The sequence below is a fragment of the Aphelocoma coerulescens genome, chromosome 22 (genome assembly GCF_041296385.1).
Source record: "Aphelocoma coerulescens isolate FSJ_1873_10779 chromosome 22, UR_Acoe_1.0, whole genome shotgun sequence".
NCBI classification, from domain to species: domain Eukaryota; kingdom Metazoa; phylum Chordata; class Aves; order Passeriformes; family Corvidae; genus Aphelocoma; species Aphelocoma coerulescens.
The window spans coordinates 4,797,173-4,814,427 of NC_091035.1; the positions used below are offsets into that span (position 1 = coordinate 4,797,173).

The 17,255-nt window shown below is 57.9% G+C and overlaps 1 protein-coding gene across 6 annotated transcripts in view; it reads left to right on the forward strand.

Annotated features, from left to right (window-relative positions):
• The window catches only part of TACC1 (transforming acidic coiled-coil containing protein 1), a 29,313-nt gene that overhangs the window by 7,210 nt on the left and 4,848 nt on the right, over positions 1-17,255 (forward strand). For 3 of the 6 annotated variants that reach the window (XM_069035641.1, XM_069035642.1, XM_069035640.1), the window contains exons 2-8: positions 9,229-10,258; positions 11,307-11,342; positions 13,006-13,066; positions 13,335-13,533; positions 15,261-15,316; positions 16,656-16,778; positions 16,947-17,023. In XM_069035641.1, the coding sequence (XP_068891742.1) occupies positions 9,381-10,258; positions 11,307-11,342; positions 13,006-13,066; positions 13,335-13,533; positions 15,261-15,316; positions 16,656-16,778; positions 16,947-17,023 (1,430 nt within the window). In that variant the 5' untranslated portion in view covers positions 9,229-9,380. Of the gene's footprint in view, positions 1-297; positions 2,759-3,327; positions 3,441-9,228; positions 10,259-11,306; positions 11,343-13,005; positions 13,067-13,334; positions 13,534-15,260; positions 15,317-16,655; positions 16,779-16,946; positions 17,024-17,255 lie in introns of those variants that run through there. The other 3 variants (XM_069035637.1, XM_069035639.1, XM_069035643.1) reach the window with 3 other exon arrangements.

The following is a 17,255-nucleotide window of genomic DNA, read 5'->3' on the forward strand; positions in this document are numbered from 1 at the left end:
GGCAGAGCCTCCGGTGTGACTGACAAAGTCAGGTTATCTCCTCGGTGGTGATTTGCAGCCGGTGGTGCTGCCAGGCTGGGTCAGGTGCCAAGCTGGAAAATGCCACTCGAGGCATTTTCTTAATTGCTCATCGGGAACAGCAAGTGGAAGCAGGCTCTGCCCCTGCACTGCTCTGGTATCTTCCTGCCCCAGGGCCCTGCAAGTCAGAAGCTCTGCAGCCAGCATGGTTCAGTCCTGCTGATCCTGTTCCTGTTGGCTCCTTCCCCGGGTGGTGGGTGGGAGTGGGGGGGTCCTCGCTGGGCGCAGTGTGTGTGTGCAGCCTGCACAAGGACAGATCCTGCTGATTTCCTGCACTCGAGTGCCCCAGTTCCCCCATCCAACAAGTGGGGGGCTGTAGGAGTCAGCCTGTCACACACAGCTCCTTCCCCTCTGCAGGGAGGTGGCTCATTCCTGCTGCTGTGCCAGTGCTGCTGCTGCTCCTGCTGCACTTGGGTCCTGCAAGGTCCCTGGCAGAACTCAGCTGCTCACAACGTCATCACTCCTGCTGGTCCTTGGGTTCAGTGGGAGGTGGGAAGGGGAAGCGGGAGCAGGAGGAGGATGAGGTCAGGCTGCAGCGCGTTGCTGCAGCGCGGCTCACACTGAAGATCTTATGTAAAATTCATCTGCAGAAATCAGTTCTGCCGCTTTGGAGCAGGGAAGTGGGCTGTGCTCTGCTCACGGCAGCCATGGGCAACAGGATGTTGAGCTTCTGCTTCTGCTTCAGCCTCATGGTTTTTGGCGAAACTGCAATAACTGTCATGTAGTCCCCTCTTCATGGCAGCAGGGGAGTGTGCAGGGCCCCTTGTCCCCCAGGCCCTGGGGATGTGGGGGGGCCACACGGTGCAGTAGCCGAGGTGTTCCCTGGGGCCCATGTGCTTCTCCTGCCACTGACCTATGGTGGGAACCAGCAGCACCTCAGCTTTGGTTCACCCAGAGAAATCTCTGGGGAAGTTTAGAAGTATTGTGGAAGGGGATTGGAGATTTTCTTTTATAGGGGATGGGCAGTAAAAGCACGCAGGAGTGACGCCTATATCTAATAAGGACACCAAGAGGTGGAAGCTTGGGAGAAAGGATCCCTGCAGGGAGGTTATTTGAGATGCTCAACGGTGAGGAATGAGCCCTTTGAAGCATCCGACAGAGGCTGGTGTCAGAGGCAGCCAGACCAGATGGACGGGTCTGCTCTGCCCCAGAGGGGCCTCTCTGTCCATGCAGAGGCATTTCCAGCTCTCAGAGCTGGCTGATGATTCACAGGGGAGCACCGGCTGTGGGCTCAGCCTGCCATGTGAGCTCTTGGTGTGGTCAGCAAGGGCCAGCAGCTCTTCTCTGCAACGGGCCAGGCTTGTTTCATGGCACTACAGTTGTCTGCCATTTCCAAGGTCATCCCTGGGACCAGTTGCTGGGACCAGGGTAAACCAGTCAGGGTTCCAGGGAGCTGCCAACTGTCCGGAGCCAGCAATGCTACTGCCCGTGACAGATCTGCTGCCAGAGCCCTGGACATTCCTCACAGTGCTGCGGCCGCTGCACGGTGTCAGTAATTTTATCCTCCTCTCTCTAGCAAGCGTGTGGGAGGTGATGAATTTGGGAGTGGGAGCCCTGTTAGGGGGAAAGTTCCTGAGGGAAAGTTCCCGAGGGAGGCCAGCAAGGTTGATTTCTGTGGGAACTGCTGGCTGTTATTTTTAAACAACAATAGTTTACTAAATAAATAAATAAACTTGCTGCCACGGAAGGATATAGCATCCGCCAGGGCTGCTGAGGCCGGTATTTCCTTGGAAAATGGAAAGGACAGGTGTTTCCCTCTCCTCTGCCCCTGCCCCCTGTGTTTGGCTCCTCAGCTCTGGGAAAGCCTCTTCCTTGGGCAAGGCTTCCCGGAGGGATGAGCCTTCCCGGTGGGACCGAGTCTTCCTGGGCGAAGTGAGGATTCCTGGGAGCTGCTTGCCCCCCAGGGCAGTTCCCCGCCAGCGTGGGGTCTTCTCTGGCACGTCCAGAGTGGAAAGAATCTGTGTCCTGCCGGCTCTGTGACAGCGCAGGTGCAACCAAATAAATGTGGGATAAACTGGCGGGGATCTGGTTTCACAGTCCCCTTCCCTCTCACGTGGGGGTTTCCCGTGGCGAGGGAGGGGAAAGGCAGGGCGTCGCGGAGGGTGACAGCGACGAGCCCCAGCCCCGCCTTTGGGCAGAAATAGGTGAATTTGGGAGTTCGCGTAGGAAAGAAGAGCGGCGGCTGCCACCTCCGGCCGGGAGGGACGGGGAACCGGGGACGCTGCCCCGCATCCCCCCGCATCCATCCCCGCGCCGGGGGCTCCAGCGGAGGCAGCGGGGGGCGCCGGGGCCGGCCCCTCCCGGCGGGCGGTGCCGGGGGCGGGCGCTCCCCTCGCCAGTGGCGCGGTGCGGGGGCGGGCGGCCCGAGCGGAGCGGAGCCGAGCGGAGCGGAGCCGAGCGGAGCGGAGCCGAGCGGAGCGGAGCCGAGCGGAGCGGAGCGGGCGCGATGGGGGCGGCGGCGCGGCCGCAGTGAGCCCGGCGGGGAGCGGAGCGGGGCCGGGCCGATGGCGTTCAGCGCCTGGCAGATCCTCTCGCCGGTGCAGTGGGCCCGCTGGACCTGGTCGGCGGTGCGGGGCGGGGGCAGCCCCGAGGAGGGCGACGGCGGGGCCGGTGCTGCCGAGGAGGAGGATGAGGAGGAGGACCAGGACCCGCCGGCGGGGGGCTCGGCCCTCGGCTTCAGGCAAGTCACCCGCGGCCCCTTCCCCTGCCCGCCCTCCCGCGGCGCCCGCACCCACGCGGGACGCCCACGCGGGGCTGCGGGCGCGTCCTCCCCGGCCCTCTCCCCATCCGCCCCTCGCTCCCCGCTCGCTGCCTGGCTGCCGGGGATCCCGCACCGCGCCGGGGGCTGGGGGTGCCGGGGCCGCAGCCGGAGCCGGGCGCTGCTTCCTGGAGGATGCTGGGGAGCACAGGGCCGGAGCAGCCGGGCTCGCTCCCCGCGGCAGCCTCCGGAGCGGCGTGGGAGCTGCTGCGGGGCTTCATGTCCTTGGAGGCCCGTGCTGTGTGCTCAGCTCGGGAATGACCTGGCAAAAGCCCTCCCGCAGGGCTGGCGATGCACAGGGGGCTGCTCACGATGATGTTTCACCTGCTGTCCCTTTTCCGTTTGCTAGCATGTCCCGCTGGACAGGAGCGAGTGGCCGCCCCGGATGCCCACGACCAGCCTCTGGCCTGGCTGGACGTGTAGGCGTTGTGGAGGATTTCAGAGGTAGCTTTGAAAGCAGTAATTCCTCACTCTTTTCCCCCCCTCGGCAGCTCGGACTCCACTGATAATTTTGAGACCCCTGAAGCAGAAACACCAACCTGCTCGCCACTCAAGGAGTTCTGCGAGCCACCAGGATCACCAGAGTCTGAGGCCGGGACCCAAGGTAAATTGTGCACCTTCTGCTCTTGGTGCTCTGCTCCATTGGCAGAAAGGCAGGGTGGGGTCAAGGAGTAAAATTCGCTGACTTTGAGTAATGCCTGGCACACTTTTGGTGGTTAATGGCCTGGACAGTTCAAATGCCAGGGCTGGGCTGGGCACTCCACAAAGAGCTGTGATGGGTTGATTGAGAGGAATCTGAGGATGCTGTTGAATTATTTGATCAGGTAAACGTCCCTTTGACACTTCCTCTGCAGCCCGGGGGCTGCCCTGACTGCTGCTGGCTGGTGGGACCTTTCTCATGTGTACCCCATTTGTCACTCACCCCTGGCTCTTGCACAGGAGCGGCAAGATGCCAGGTTTGTGCCCCTCAGGCTGGTCAGTGGTCAGGGGTTTCATTGCACAGGCTGTTTCCCCTGGAGTTAGGTGCCAGGCGTCCTCACTCTGCAGCTGCTGTTAAAGATGCAAAAGATCAGTGCTGCTAAATCCCATTTTTTGAGAAATTGTGGGGGATCTGCTCTAACTGCGTGAGGCTTCCTTTGCTGGTGAGTCCTGAGCTGTTTTGTAGGTTTATCCTTGCATCCCACACTGCTGCTGCTTCCCTGAGTGTGGCTCCCCATTAGCCCGTGGCCTTCTGAGAACCACCTCCCTGGTGTCTCCATATCCTCCTCTTCAGGGGTTTGGGCTGGTGTCCATGGCTGATCTTGTTGTTTATCGCTGTTTTTGTGCTGCTGGGAGGAAGCTTTGAAGCCCTGGCACTGCTGCTACAACCCACTGGAGGTTATTGGGGCAGGGCAGGGAGGAGACCTCCCCTTCCATCTGCTCCAGTGGCTGGGCAGTGTCAGGGTGTTTGTGAGCCCCCGGGGTGGTGGGCAGGAGAACAGCCTCTCCAAGGCACAGGGCGGTATGTGGTGAGCCAGGAAGTCCTGGCCAGGCCGCCCTGAGCATTTCCTGCCCTCTCTTGCCCCTCGCTGCTGCAGACCCTGGTACGTGATGTGCAGTGTTGTGCTTTCCTTGAATGCTCACAGCAGCGGCTGGGAACTTTTTTGCAGGGCTGGTTTCAGAGCACATGGGCCCGATCCAGACCATGGGTCCTTCTATGCAGGAGCCTGGGCACTGCTGACTGTGTCAGTAACAGGAAGCCATGGCCCTCCATCTCCTGTGGTGGTGTTGTGCTGTTGGGGTGGATCTGGGTGCTCATCCATCCCTGTGCAAAACTTGTGTTTGTTTGCTGTGATGGGGAGAGCGCTTGGTTCACGCTTTCAATAATCACAGCTCTTGGAATAATCCTTTTAAGAAGGGATGATAGAGACATCTTTACTTTGGGGATAATATCTGGGGAGGGGGAGAGAGAAATAAAGGCTTTCCTAGCAGGTAGGAGGATCATTTCCAGCAAAGCTTAGGGAAGCACATTGCTTCAGACTCCAGGGTGTCACTGTTCCCGTGTGTGCCTGTGCCCCTTGTCCTGGGATGAGCAGCTCCTGCTCAGCAGCGAGGGAGTAGCTGCTCCTGCACACAAAGCTCCCAGTGTTCTGGAGACGAGGGCATGATCTCCAGCAAAAGCTGTTTGTCTGTGCTGGCTGGCAGAGAGTGGGATGTTGGGGCCGGCAGAGCCAAACCGCGGTGCCACCACACTTTGCTCCAGCCCTTCTCTGCCCACGTCTCTGGCTGTGTCTTTTCAGTTTGTCTGGAATGGTGGAGGGGAAGGATTGTCCAGGTGCAGATGGGTTTGCAGTGTGCAGAGGCACCCTGGGGTGTTACCCCACTGCACCAATGTAATCCATGTGTTCCAGCCTCATCTTGGCGGTGCTGCTCGTGCCCGGGAGCAGCAGTGGGAGCAAATGCCGGCATGGAGACGATCCGGTGTAATGGCTGCTTGTCAGCACCGGGAGAGCTGCTGCCCTGCACGCCCTGGGGAATGGCTGCTGGCTGTGCTGGGGTGTGTGGGGGCAGCGCCAGAGCTGGACCTGAGGGCAGGCACGGCACCCCTGGCCTGGAGGGACAGCAAGGAGCAGGCGCTGTCTGCTCTATAGTTGCAGTCTCACCCTGCCTTGGGAAGAAATAGGGTGAGGAACGTGTAAGACAGAGGCTGTGACTCCAGGGCTGGCTACTCCATGCACTGCCAAGAGGTGACCTGGGTATGTTAAACCCTGTCCTTGGGGACAAAAATTCAGCCCTGGAGGGGGCTGCAGTGAGGGTTTCTGCCCACTCAGGATCACTCAGTTTCCTCTTGCTGTCTTGGATAGTGGGACTAATTCTGTCCCATTCTTGGTCAAGTTATCTCCAGTCATCTGCCAGTAGATATTTTGCACAAGGAAATGAGCAGAAGCAGCAAATCTAGAGCCATCAGTGCTGGGAGCAGGCTCTCGCTGCCGTTACCCTGATGCAGGGCACGTGTTTTCCGGTGCGTTAGCAGCATCGTTTGCCGGTATGCTAATTCTTAACAGAATAGATTTAAAAATAGATCAACGGCTGTTAAACACAAGCGGAAAGCCAAAAGAGGAAAAAAGCCGTTGGCGATGTAGGACTGAGCCTGGTGTACGGGGCAGATATCCTGTGCTGAGATGGGGAAGTGCATGACTCACACCCAGCCCTGCCCTGAGCTGAGTCCAAGGCCCAGAGAGTGGAGGGGTTGTTCTGGCCCGCGCTTGGCACAGGGGCCACGCAGGGATCGCCGCTGCTTCGCTTGGCGGCTGCCTGTGGGATGGAAAGGGCGCTGAGCCTTTGCCTTCCAGCGCTGCCGCTGCCAAGTGTTCCTGATTCATTTGAGGGATGGCACGCTGGAAAGCTGTTTAAGTCAGTGTTTGTGTTTAATTTCAGCCCGAGGAAGACAAGCGAAGCAATTATAATGCAGAGGCACAAAGTGTCTATTACTGCGGTGCCAGACTGTCCTGTCTGTTTTTCTTTAGAAAGTAAAAAATCTCTGTTTTCACTTTGTAGCGTCCCCTCCAGGTACTCATCTGGATCCGGAGCAGGTTTGCAGCCTGCACACAGCCGGGACAAGGGGTGTTCACGGGATTCAGCACGCCCTGTGCTGGGTCTGCGTTTAGGATGGATCCTGGAGTCACTGTGTGTGCCATGCTCCTGACAGGGTCCTTTTAGTCATGCTTGGTTTAATTTAGTCATGCTGGGACTAAACTGTCCTCCCTGCAGGGCACAGTGCCAGAGGTGGAATGGGAGACCTCAGGGTCACCTTTTCGGGATGCTGCTGTGAGGCATCTGCTGGGATGCCTGCAGGAAGGGCTGGTCTGAGGGGCAGAGCTGTGTGTGGTCAGTGGCTGCCAGCCTGCCTTCTTCTGGGGTCCCATGGGGTGTTCAGCACAGCTTTGGCCCAAAAGGAGAATCTGAGCAGTGAGAGGGCTGGGGGAAGCTGCAGGACTGGGGGACAAGCTGGTTTCCCTGGCAGGAGCCATGAGCGAAGGGAGTACGTGCAGAGCCAACACGGCTGCTCACAACGTGACTGCCTGGGGCTGGCGGGAGCTGGGGATGTTGGAGCATTCACAGGAGGAGCAGGGAGAGCTGCAGGCTGCGTGCCGGGGTTGGGGAGGGCTCTGTGGGGGACAGCCAGTGCTGCACTGAGGTATCGCCGTGCTCATACCCAGCAGTGCTGGGCAGCTGTGGGGGTTGGAGCAGAGAGCTTGGCTCTTTCTGTGCACCCCAGGGCCCTTCAGGCCACTGCTTTCTGCATCCTGTGTAATTGTTCTCCCAGGAACACGCTCTCCCACCATGCTGCATTGAAGGCAGAAGAAATGCAGAGGGGGAGGAACTAGGGGAAACCCCCCCTGAGCTTGCAGGAGGGACATTTCCACTGCAAAAGATTTCCAAAACCACAGGCGAGCACCTGAGCTGCCCTTTGCCTCTGCCTCTGCCTCCCAATGTATCCCAGTTCCTTAGCTCTCAGACTGGCTGAGCGGGTGGGCTGTGATGTGGGAGGGGCTGAGTAGCTGAACTCTCTTGGGTGCAGAAAATGAGGGAATCACAAAACTGGAGGACCTGGGTGGATGGTTCTTCTGATTTTTGTGGGAAAATGATTCTGAGCTATGGCCACATGCGCCACTGCTCCTTTCCTCCCCACCCTGTAGACACCACAGCATGGGGAGGTGGTTTTAGTGCCGGCTGCTTGTTATTCAAGAAGTAATTACTCACTGCTTGGGTTAGAAACCAGGATGGGCTCATGTCTGTGAGAACGGTGGCTGCCAAACCTTCTGCTGGGAACGCAAAATGCACTTAAATAGTCCTTTTGCCCTGACTTTGAAGTCTGTTCTTCTATTTAACGCTGTCTCAGGAAGGCTTCAACCAGCTGAGCAACACAGCAAGTGTAATAAAGTTTTCTTTGGGGTCTGTTAAGGAGGTTTTCCTGGTTCCTAATGATGGGAAGGCCTGGCAGGCGCTGCCTCAGACTGTTTCCTGGCTGCACTCCAAGTACTCATCCACTGGATTTGTGTTTACTGATGCATTTTCTGGGGCATCAAGGCAACGTCTACTTGGAGGGAGCTTTTTTTTGCAGTCAGAGGAAGCGTTTTTGCAGTCTCAGGGAGGACACAGACCCTCATGATTAATTTTCATGGCTTTTAGCATCCTTGGGATCAATTACGCAAACCACAAGCCATCAACTGAGTCAGGATTGTTGGCTCCACATCCTGGATTAGTCCTGGGACCAGCTATTTGCCTGATTCACTTTTCCTCTGCCAGCCTGTGACTCGCTCTGTTACCAGCAAACATGAGCCGGTTGCAAATGCCTGGTGATAAGAAAAACCTTTCCTGGATGGGCTCAGGGATGGGGGTCTGTAGGAGCCAGTGGTTGGTATCCCCTCACCAAACAGGGGGGATGCTCGAGGTGACTCCCCTCTCCAGCTGTCACCTCTGTTCCAGGGCAGGGCTGGGGCAGGGACAGGCGGATTTCCCTGGCACAAGCTCTTCATCACCCAGGCTGCTCTTCCCAGCCAGGTTTTCAAACCAGTTTGGTCCTTGGGAGAGCACTGGTTCTGTTCTGCTCTTGGAGGACCTGGCTGGACTGTGTCTCCCCAGAAAGCTGCTGGTGAGGGCTGCAGGTACCACATGCTCCCTGATGGCTGCTGGGCATCCCAGCATCCTGCTTTGCCTTATCCCAGGAGTCTGTGCAGTTGTCCCTGGTTGAGGTGCAGGAGAAACACCAGATGTTTTCCTCTTTTGCCTTGGCACACCTGCACCACAATCCTGGCTCTGGGTGCTCGGTGGGTGCAGCTTTTAGGATGCCCCAGTAGATGAAGGATCTTCTCTATCCCTTGATAGCAAGGAAAAGATTAAACGGTAAAAGGATTGAGGGGAAAGGACTGGAGTAATGGTGATTAAGTCATGGATCAGGATTTGTCATCAGAAGATGCTGACAGCAGTGTGGAAAGCCTAGTGCAGGATTTCTGCAGGTGGAGAGTCAGCTTGTGTCAGGCAGCTTCTCCTGCCTGGTGCACATCTGGCTCCACGGCCCCAGCACTGGGACTGACCCCCAGATCCCTCCTGCAGCCTGTGTCTGCTCCTTCACTGAGCACACCTTCCCATTCCCCTTCTCCCTGGGGCCTGCTTATTCACATTTTGTGGTGTTGTCTCATGTCATGCATCCCCGAACTCTTGTCACTAATTTTTGACCCTCTGCTCAGGTGAGCAGTGACTCCCTGTCATCTGGCACAGGGAAGCTGAGTTTTGGGTCAGTGGATCCCCCATAAAATCTGACCCTGGAGCAGCTGTGAGGAGGGAACAGGAAGCCCTCTGGAAGGGAGTGTTGAAGGGCAGGGTTTAACCATCTCCTTTTATCTTTTCAGAGCCAGGTGGCCATGGTGACCTGCTGGTAGGGGAAGCCCACTGGGACAGCTCGCCTGGGAAGCACCCCAAAGATGAGGCTCAACCAGAGATTGGAGCTCCTAAAGCCAGTTCGGATGCTAAAGGGGAAACCGACCCTGACCACTCGCCCCTGATGCAACCCCTGGCTGGGCTGGGCTGTAAGGCTGACCCTGGCCACGCCGCTGTGCCCACTGTGGAGCCAGCCCCCGTGCCCCATGTGGGCACAGCCACCTGCAAGCGGGTCACATCAGGAGGGGACTCGGTGGACACGGGGCTGGTGGAGCTGAGGGCTGATGCCCTGGCCCAGGACCAGCTCGGGAAAGGGAAAACACCTTTGCTGGGGAGGAAAACAGATGAAGCCACAGAGGAGACCCAAGCATCCTACCAGCTTGAGCCTGAGCAGCATGACAGGAGTGTGAGCCCCTTTGTGGCAGGGTGCTGCCAGCTACAGAGCTCTCCCCTGGCAGTCTCACAACGCCTTCCCCATCCTGGTGAGCTGGGGGGGGACCCAGCTCTGGAGACCACAGGGCAGGTCCTGAAACCTGGGGCTGATTTTACAGAGGTGAGAGAGAGTGTGGAGGCCAAGCCAGCTTCACCCAGGAGGGGCAGCAGGATCCCAGCCAGCAAGCTGACACCGAAGAGACACAGAGAGTCCCCTAAGAAACCAGCTGAGGATGCAGAGAGGGGTCCCACAGAGCCGCCACTGCCTCGGGGCTCCTCCCAGCTGGGTCCCACGTGCTGGGACAGCCCCAGTCTCAACTCTCTCAGTGGCAGCTCAGCACTGCAAAATATGCCGGTTCTTCCCAAGGGCTCTTATCAGTTTGACCCCAATAACTTTGACTCCATGGATCCATTCAAGCCCACCAAGACGCTTGCCAGCACCGACGCTGACTCTTGCTCCACTGCAGATAACAGCCTCAATGAAATCCTCGAATCTCAGACACTGGAGATGCAGGACGATGCCCTGAAAGGCAAAGACTCCCCCAAGAAGCCCAAGTCACGCCTGATAACGTGAGTGCCAGTGTGTGCAGAGCCGGGGCTGCAGCCCCCTCTGTTTTCCCCGCGGGCAGGCAGAGCCGCGCTGGCGGTGGTGGTGGAGGTGGTGATGGAGGTGATGGTGGTGGCAATGGTGCTCCTGCTCTGGTGCCTCCTGAGTGAGCCCAAAATCCCGCCGTGCACCTCAGGTTCTGCTGCTGCCTCAGTTTTACCCGCCTGTTGTCCCAGCGGAGGGGCAGCTCCCCTCTGCCTGTCAGTACCACTGATGGGAGGAGAAGGATGGGTGTTCTGGAGCGGTGCCGGTGTCCTGAGTCCCAGGCAGAGCAGGGAAGGCTGGATTGGGACCCGCTTGCAGATCACCTCTTCGGAAACCCCTTGGGGGTGCAGCTGGTGGGTCGAGGTGGAGATTTGTGGTGTCAGAGGAAACCCGTAGTGGAGGCTGGAGCCGATGTGTTTGCTGGACTCGTGCAGGGATGTGCAGGAGCTGGTGGATGCAGGTGTGGTTGGTCAAATGTAGCTGAGACGTTTTGCAAGCTGACACTGAATTTCTGTTTTATATCAGAGAAGGAGAGCAGGTTGGACAGGTAGACTCTCACTCTGCCATTTAATTCTCCAGTGAGAAAATTAGTGGGTTTTTACAGAGAGAAGGATAAAAACTCACAGGCAAAAATCAGGCTATGCTGGATGTTTTTGTCCAGGAAATACTTTACAGAGAGTAGATACAAATTTTTTAAGAGCTGGTGTTGCCATGTGTGGCTGTGGGTGAACAGAACCAATGGGGAGGGGAAGCAGCAGGGAATTCTCTGCTCGCTCTGTCACCTTGGAGCAGCACAGGCAGGCAGCAGGATGTTGCCCTGGCAGTGAGGTTGGTGTTTGGATCTCACCCCGCTGCTGTGGATAGCAAATGCAGGATCCGACATCCCGTGTGTGTGTGCCTTCCCAAAGACCGAGCTAGGCAGCTCACTATGCTTCTCCAGAGCGGAGTTAACATCCAGGTCTTTTCACATGCTCTTCTTCTCTCCATCTGTCTGTCTCTCTCCCTGTCCATGCTTTGGTGCATCAGGACTACTGAGCAAGTGAAATTTCTCTGTTTTCTGTTGTAAGTACTCTCTCCTGTATTCCTTTTCTTTTCCTTTGCTGTTTTTGTCCTCTCTCTGGGTGTGTGCTGCCCCACTCGTCTCCATGGCATGCCAGCTCCTTCTGCCCTTTGACTTGTGCTCTCTGCTGTCTGGTTTGTGCCCCCGCACCCCTCAGCGGGGTCCCCAGGGTGGCCTGGCCTGGTGAACGCCTGGGAGTGAGGGAGGAGAGGAGAGCTGAGCTGAGCTGAGCTGCACCAGAGGCACACGCCCGTGCTTGTCCTCGCAGCATGCCGCCTTGCAGCGTCTTCTGATGGTGGACAAGTGCTCAAAACCTTCAGCTAATGGAGGGGAGCAGGTTTTTGTTGCCTCGGTGCTGGGGGGGAGCTCAAACCAGCTGCCAGGTGATGTGATAACCCTGGTACAGGAGAGGGTGCAGAAAAGAGGAGGGAGAGGACGTGGTGAGTTTGACTGCTCGTGGCAGGGCATGAGGGAGAAAACCAGTCCAGAGCGATTCTTCAGTGTGACCGAGGTGTGCATGGCAGCGTGCAAAGAAGCCTCCGTGTGCCGTGCCACGTCGCTCGTTGTGCTCTGCCGCGCATGTGTGCAATGGGATGGGGAGGCTGGAGAGTGCCAGCGGGTGGGGGCACTTCCATAAACCTGGGAGCAGCTCGCTGCAGTCCTGCTCGAGCCTTCACTGTGTCCCTGCGGCGGGGAGTGCCGTGTCTGACGGCTGGGATCCCTCCCAAGGTCCCCACAGCGGCTGTCACACGAGCTGTTCCAGCTCAGCAGGTGTCTCCTGGGGGTCAGACATGGCCCCGAGCCTGGGAGATCCCTGAGTGTGGAGTGTGAGGGGTTGAGATGCAGGAGAAAAGCTCATGCTCTCCCACCCACATTCCCACTGGGACGGTGCCTCCGCTGCCTTGCGCTGTGCTGGTGCCCGGTGTGTCGGGATGCAGCCGTGCCTGCAGCCCTGCACAGATGGCCTCTGGATGGGTGTCTTCAGGAATGTGGGATGAAGTTCCAGGGACAGCTTCCTCACTGGAGGGCAAGGGGACCACCTGCAAGACCTACTTGGGCTAAACTTCCCACCCGAGGGGCCCTTCTCCGTGGGGCAGCATTTGCGTCAGGCGGAGCGTTTGTTCGAGGCACAGCACTCGCCCCGGTGCTCTCCCACTCTGCCCTGGCCGCGCGGGTCTGACTCACGTGGGAGATGTGGATGCTGTGGAGAAGTCCCAGACAAATCTGCAGCTGCAGGGACAGGGCATGAGACAGCCTGGACGTGGTTCTTCCTGCAGAAAGTCGACATGCACTGAAGCCTCGGGTGCCTGGACACGCAGGGCGAGGGCGCAGCAAGGGAGATCCTTCTTTGCCAGCTCCTTGGCAGTTGCCTCTCTCGCCATCAGCCTCTTGGGGTCCTTGCTCCATTCCTTACCTTCCTCAGGAATAAACACCTCGCAGACAAACCCAACTGATGTGTAGTTGTGTCTTTTGTTTGCCTGTTCCTTCTGTTCCTTCCAGAACTTGCTCTGCCTCGGTGTTCACTGGTGAGTGGGGTGCTGGCCTGCGGCGGGTGCAACGCTAGAGCTGGGACTGCCTCCCCCTGCTTGGGCTGTCTCGCACGCGCCCCTGCATCCCCCACAGCACCCCTGAACCCCCCTCAGCTGCTGCTTCTCTCTCCTGCAGGAGCGGCTGCAAGGTGAAGCAGCACGAGGCGCAGCCCCTGGTCCTGGGCATCAGCACTCAGGTACGTGGGATCTCATCCCCAGAGGTGTGGGCTGGGCATAGGGATGCTGGGATGGTGATGGGGAGAGCTGGGCTGGCTGAGCTTCACGCTGGCATCTTCCCTGCAGGCAGTTCCTGCTGGGAAGGGAGGGAGGAGGGCTGGTGGGGAGCAGCTTGCCAATGGATTTTAAGCCTTCCATACTTTCCATGAAGTATCCAGCAGCTCACCTGGTGGCCTGATCCCCGCAGATTAACCCAGTCTTGCTTAACTGCATACTTTGGTCCTGCAGGATGAAGGTGTGTTGATCTCAGAAATCCCAGATATTACAAATCGGGATGGACGTGCCACTGATGAGGAGAAGCTGGCCTCCACCACCTCCACGCAGAAAGCAGCCGGGCTGGAGAAGAAGGCTGAGCCAGAAGATGACTTGGAGTACTTTGAGTGCTCGAATGTCCCTGTGTCCACGGTGAAGCACAGACCAGAGGCAGGTAAGGAACATCCTGGTTGCCTTCAGCTCTGGGAATGTGCCCTGGCTGCACCCAGGGAGCCTCTGTAGCCTCTAGCAAGGAAATGGTGCTGTTGAGGCAACGCAGGCTTATCAGAATTTATTTACACTGACAGGGCTAAAGGCTGCTGCAGGTTCCAATGGAACCTCCCATTGCTTTCCTGCAATGTTTCCAGTATGGAAAATGATGGTCCAGGCTGTGTTTATTTAGACTTTGAGTACAGAGCACTCTCCCCACAATGCTGCGGTGGGATGTGGGTCAGGCACGAGGTTCCCTCCCTGTGGTGCTCCCTGCAAGTGCCCCTGACACCAGTGCTCCCTGCTGAGCTGAGAGCTGAGCAGGACAATTGTCCATCACTCAGAGCATCCTGCTCTGGCTCCTGAGCTGCATGGTCCCTGCTTAGAGCCTGTGCCAGGAGCAGAGCTGCCAGGACTTGGTGTCCCAGCACAGGGGCTGTGGTTGATGGAGATCTCAGTAACGCCACAGAGACCCCCATTATTGCTCCTGGTGGAATTCTGCTGTCAGTCTCCCATGTAATTAGCCTCTCTGACCAAGCCATTACAAAATAATTAAAAGCCAGGCAACGTGACATTTAATCAATAGCCAAGTCCTAGGTGCAAGCAGGAGAGATCACCACGGGGGGGTTGCAGCCCTCCCTCTGCAGGGACCTATTAATCATTTCTCCCGATGGCTGTGCTGGGCTGCCAGCTCCAGGGAGAGGAGAATGGTCCTTTGTCCTCAGGGGAGGAAAATCTGACAGTCAGGGGAGAGGCTGGGAGGGTTTGTTTATTGCTGCTGGTCTCAGAGGGCCAGGCAGGTGCACGGGCTCGGTGCTGTCTGCGGCGACAGCGTGGGAGCTGTGGGTGCTGTGGGTGCAGCTGCTGGCACCGGGATAAAGGCAGGGAAACAGTGGGAAGTCTGTGGTCACCAGCGTTACATTGCCTGCTTCCTTTCCAAGCTGAGCTCTCTAAATACACAGTTCTCTGCCTGGTTAACACATGAATCATGTCTGCAGTTGTGTGAGTGTGGTCCATAAATTACCCCTCATGCTGTGTGAGGCACCGTGCCCACAGGTCGGGGTGTCCCTCCTGCAAGGCAGGGTGTCCTGTGAGGCAGAGTGCCCCGCAGGTCAGGGTGTCCCACACCTTGCAGATGTGGGGAGATGTTTTTTATCTCCTCTCTGCTGTTAAGAACAGCAGGGGCCATGTGGCAGCTCCTTTGGAGGATGTTGGGACTGGCTGGCATGGGCTGGTGCTTGTGCTGCTCGGAGTGGTCTGAGCAGCTGATTTACTCCAGCATCCTGTTGAAGTGCAGAACGTCCTGTGCATCTTCCTCCTCCTCAGCTGCTGTGGTCTCAGGCATGGGTGGCAGCCCTGAGGACATGGATGGGCACAGGCTGAACTGCCACCAGAGGGAAGTGTTGGCTTCCTCTCCAAGGAGTGCAGGAAGGCTGGCAGGGTGCATGTTGTGGCACCTGGGGACAGGGTTTAATGGTGACCTTAGCAGTGCTGGGGACCCGATGGTCTTAGAGGGCTTTTCCAACCAAAATGGTTCCATGCAAGGGCAAGAGCTGGGGGCAAAGATGCCTTTGGGAGGGGAAGCTCAGGGGATGGAGAGGCTCAGAGGTACCCTCCTACATCTCAGAAAATCTGTGTGTGCTCAGAGTGCTGTTTCCAAGTCAATAAAAGGTTGTGTTTCATTGTCTTTAGGTTTTGAAAAGGAGATCTGCAAGCAGATGGAAAAGGATGGGCCTGGCATCTTCCCTGTGAGTGCCTCTCGCTTTTTCCTTTCTGAAATGAGTTTCTTTAGGAGGTAAAATTCTTGACAAGCCCACACAGGGACTTGATAAAAATAGCAGAGATTTCCCAGCAGGCCTGGAGGAGCCTGGCAGAGACAGATCCCTCCTGGGTGGGCACTGTGGTGTGGGAGGGAGGGAGGAAGGGAGGGATGCTGGAGACAGAATAGGAACAGTGCTGATCCAGGGCTGCACTGGAAAGTGGCTGAAGGACAGGGAGAGGGCAGAGGAGACCATGGGGAGGGGATAAGCTGCTGGACACTGGTTGTGTCTCACATGGGGTGTCCAGGGCTGGCTCTGATGGCCTGTGGGTGCTGGTGCCTTCTGCAAGGGATCCTCAGCCGCTGCCCTCAGGAAGGGAGCTGATAGCAGAGATGGGGGGAGAGTAAAAAAGCCCTGGCTCTGCAGCCACACTGACCCTGACACCCCAGCAGCAGCACCACTGTGCTGGGACACCCCTGACACACCCCAAGACCTCTCTGCTGTGGGGAGCATCCTGTGCCAGCTTAGCAGCCCCTGGCCAAAGCTGCTTGAGTTGACAAGCAGATGACAGTGAGATTAGCAACATCAGCAACACCAACTTCTGTGAGACAGATTTAACTGTGCTGAGCCCCACAAGGACATGAGGCAAAGTGAACCTTTTGTTTGGTGCCCAGGGAGCCTGGGTAGGCTCTGGTCCTGCAGGCAGGCTGGTGTCACCCCAAAGGTACCTGCAGGTGCTCAGGTGTGCACCTTCTTTTGGGAGATACTGTGGGAGGCTGCTGCCAAACCACACTGGGCTGAACCTCCGCAGTGTTGAGGTGTCCGGCCCCAAACCTGCCCCAGGGGCGGCTCCCACCACCGGCCACGGCTGCAGTGGAGCTGAGAGAGCCGTGCAGGGCTCGGGGAGCTTGAACTGAGCAGCAGCTGAAGCGCTGGGGAGGAGGGGAGGAGAGAAGTGCTCCAGTGCTCTGGTTTCCAAAACGTGAGGAGCAGGCTGCCTCCTTCCTCCGAGCACTTCTCTATTTATGGCCTGGCAGCCCGTTCCCAAGGAGATGCTGCATGGCTGTCACTCGGCTGGATGATGAAAGGAGGAACAGGCGGTGGTGTCAGCCTGGCTTGGGGGAATGTTTCTGGAGGCCTATCAGGCTGCAGGACCCCCCAGAGGAAGGGATAGGGTCAAAATCCAGTCAGGAATCAGCACCTGGGCCGCGGGGCTGAGCCTTCCCCACAGTTTGGTCTCTGTGATAAAATAGGGGAGAACACTCCAAACAGGGGAGGTGGGTGAAAAGAAACCCCCCACAACATCCCAGCTGGGTAATTCCCCCAGGACAATCCTGGGCTGTGCTCCATGGACAAGTGCCCCAGCGTGAGCAGGAGCGAGAGTCCCCTGGCTGGCATCTGCCTCAGCGAGTCCGAGAAGGCGGCCGTGCTCACGCTCATCAGAGAGGAGGTAATGACTGGTCCCTGACCCTGGGGCTGCCCCTCGATGGACCTCACCACGGGGGGAGCAGGGGCCGCTCTGCTCTGCCTGGGAGGGGGGATCTGATCCCCTGCGTGGGTCAGAGAGGGGAAGCCCCTCAGAGCACATCCCAAGGGTTCCCTGTCTGCTGCAACCCAGATAATCACCAAGGAGATCGAGGCCAATGAGTGGAAGAAGAAATACGAGGAGAGCCGGCAGGAAGTGCTGGAGATGAGGTACGAGCTGTCCCTGGCACGGCTCTGCACACCCCTGGCAGGAGGAGGCTGAGCGGGGTGCAAGGGGCTGACACGGGTCAGCCTCACCAGGGTGGGGTGTCTTGGGAGAGATGTTCTCTTAGTGCTGGTGCTGTGTCAAGCCTGCTCGTTCCTTTGCTGCAGAAATAAAGCCCCGTTAGCTGTGCCAGCCCCAGCGGCAGAGGGGGATCTTGGCCTGAAGCAGCACTGATGG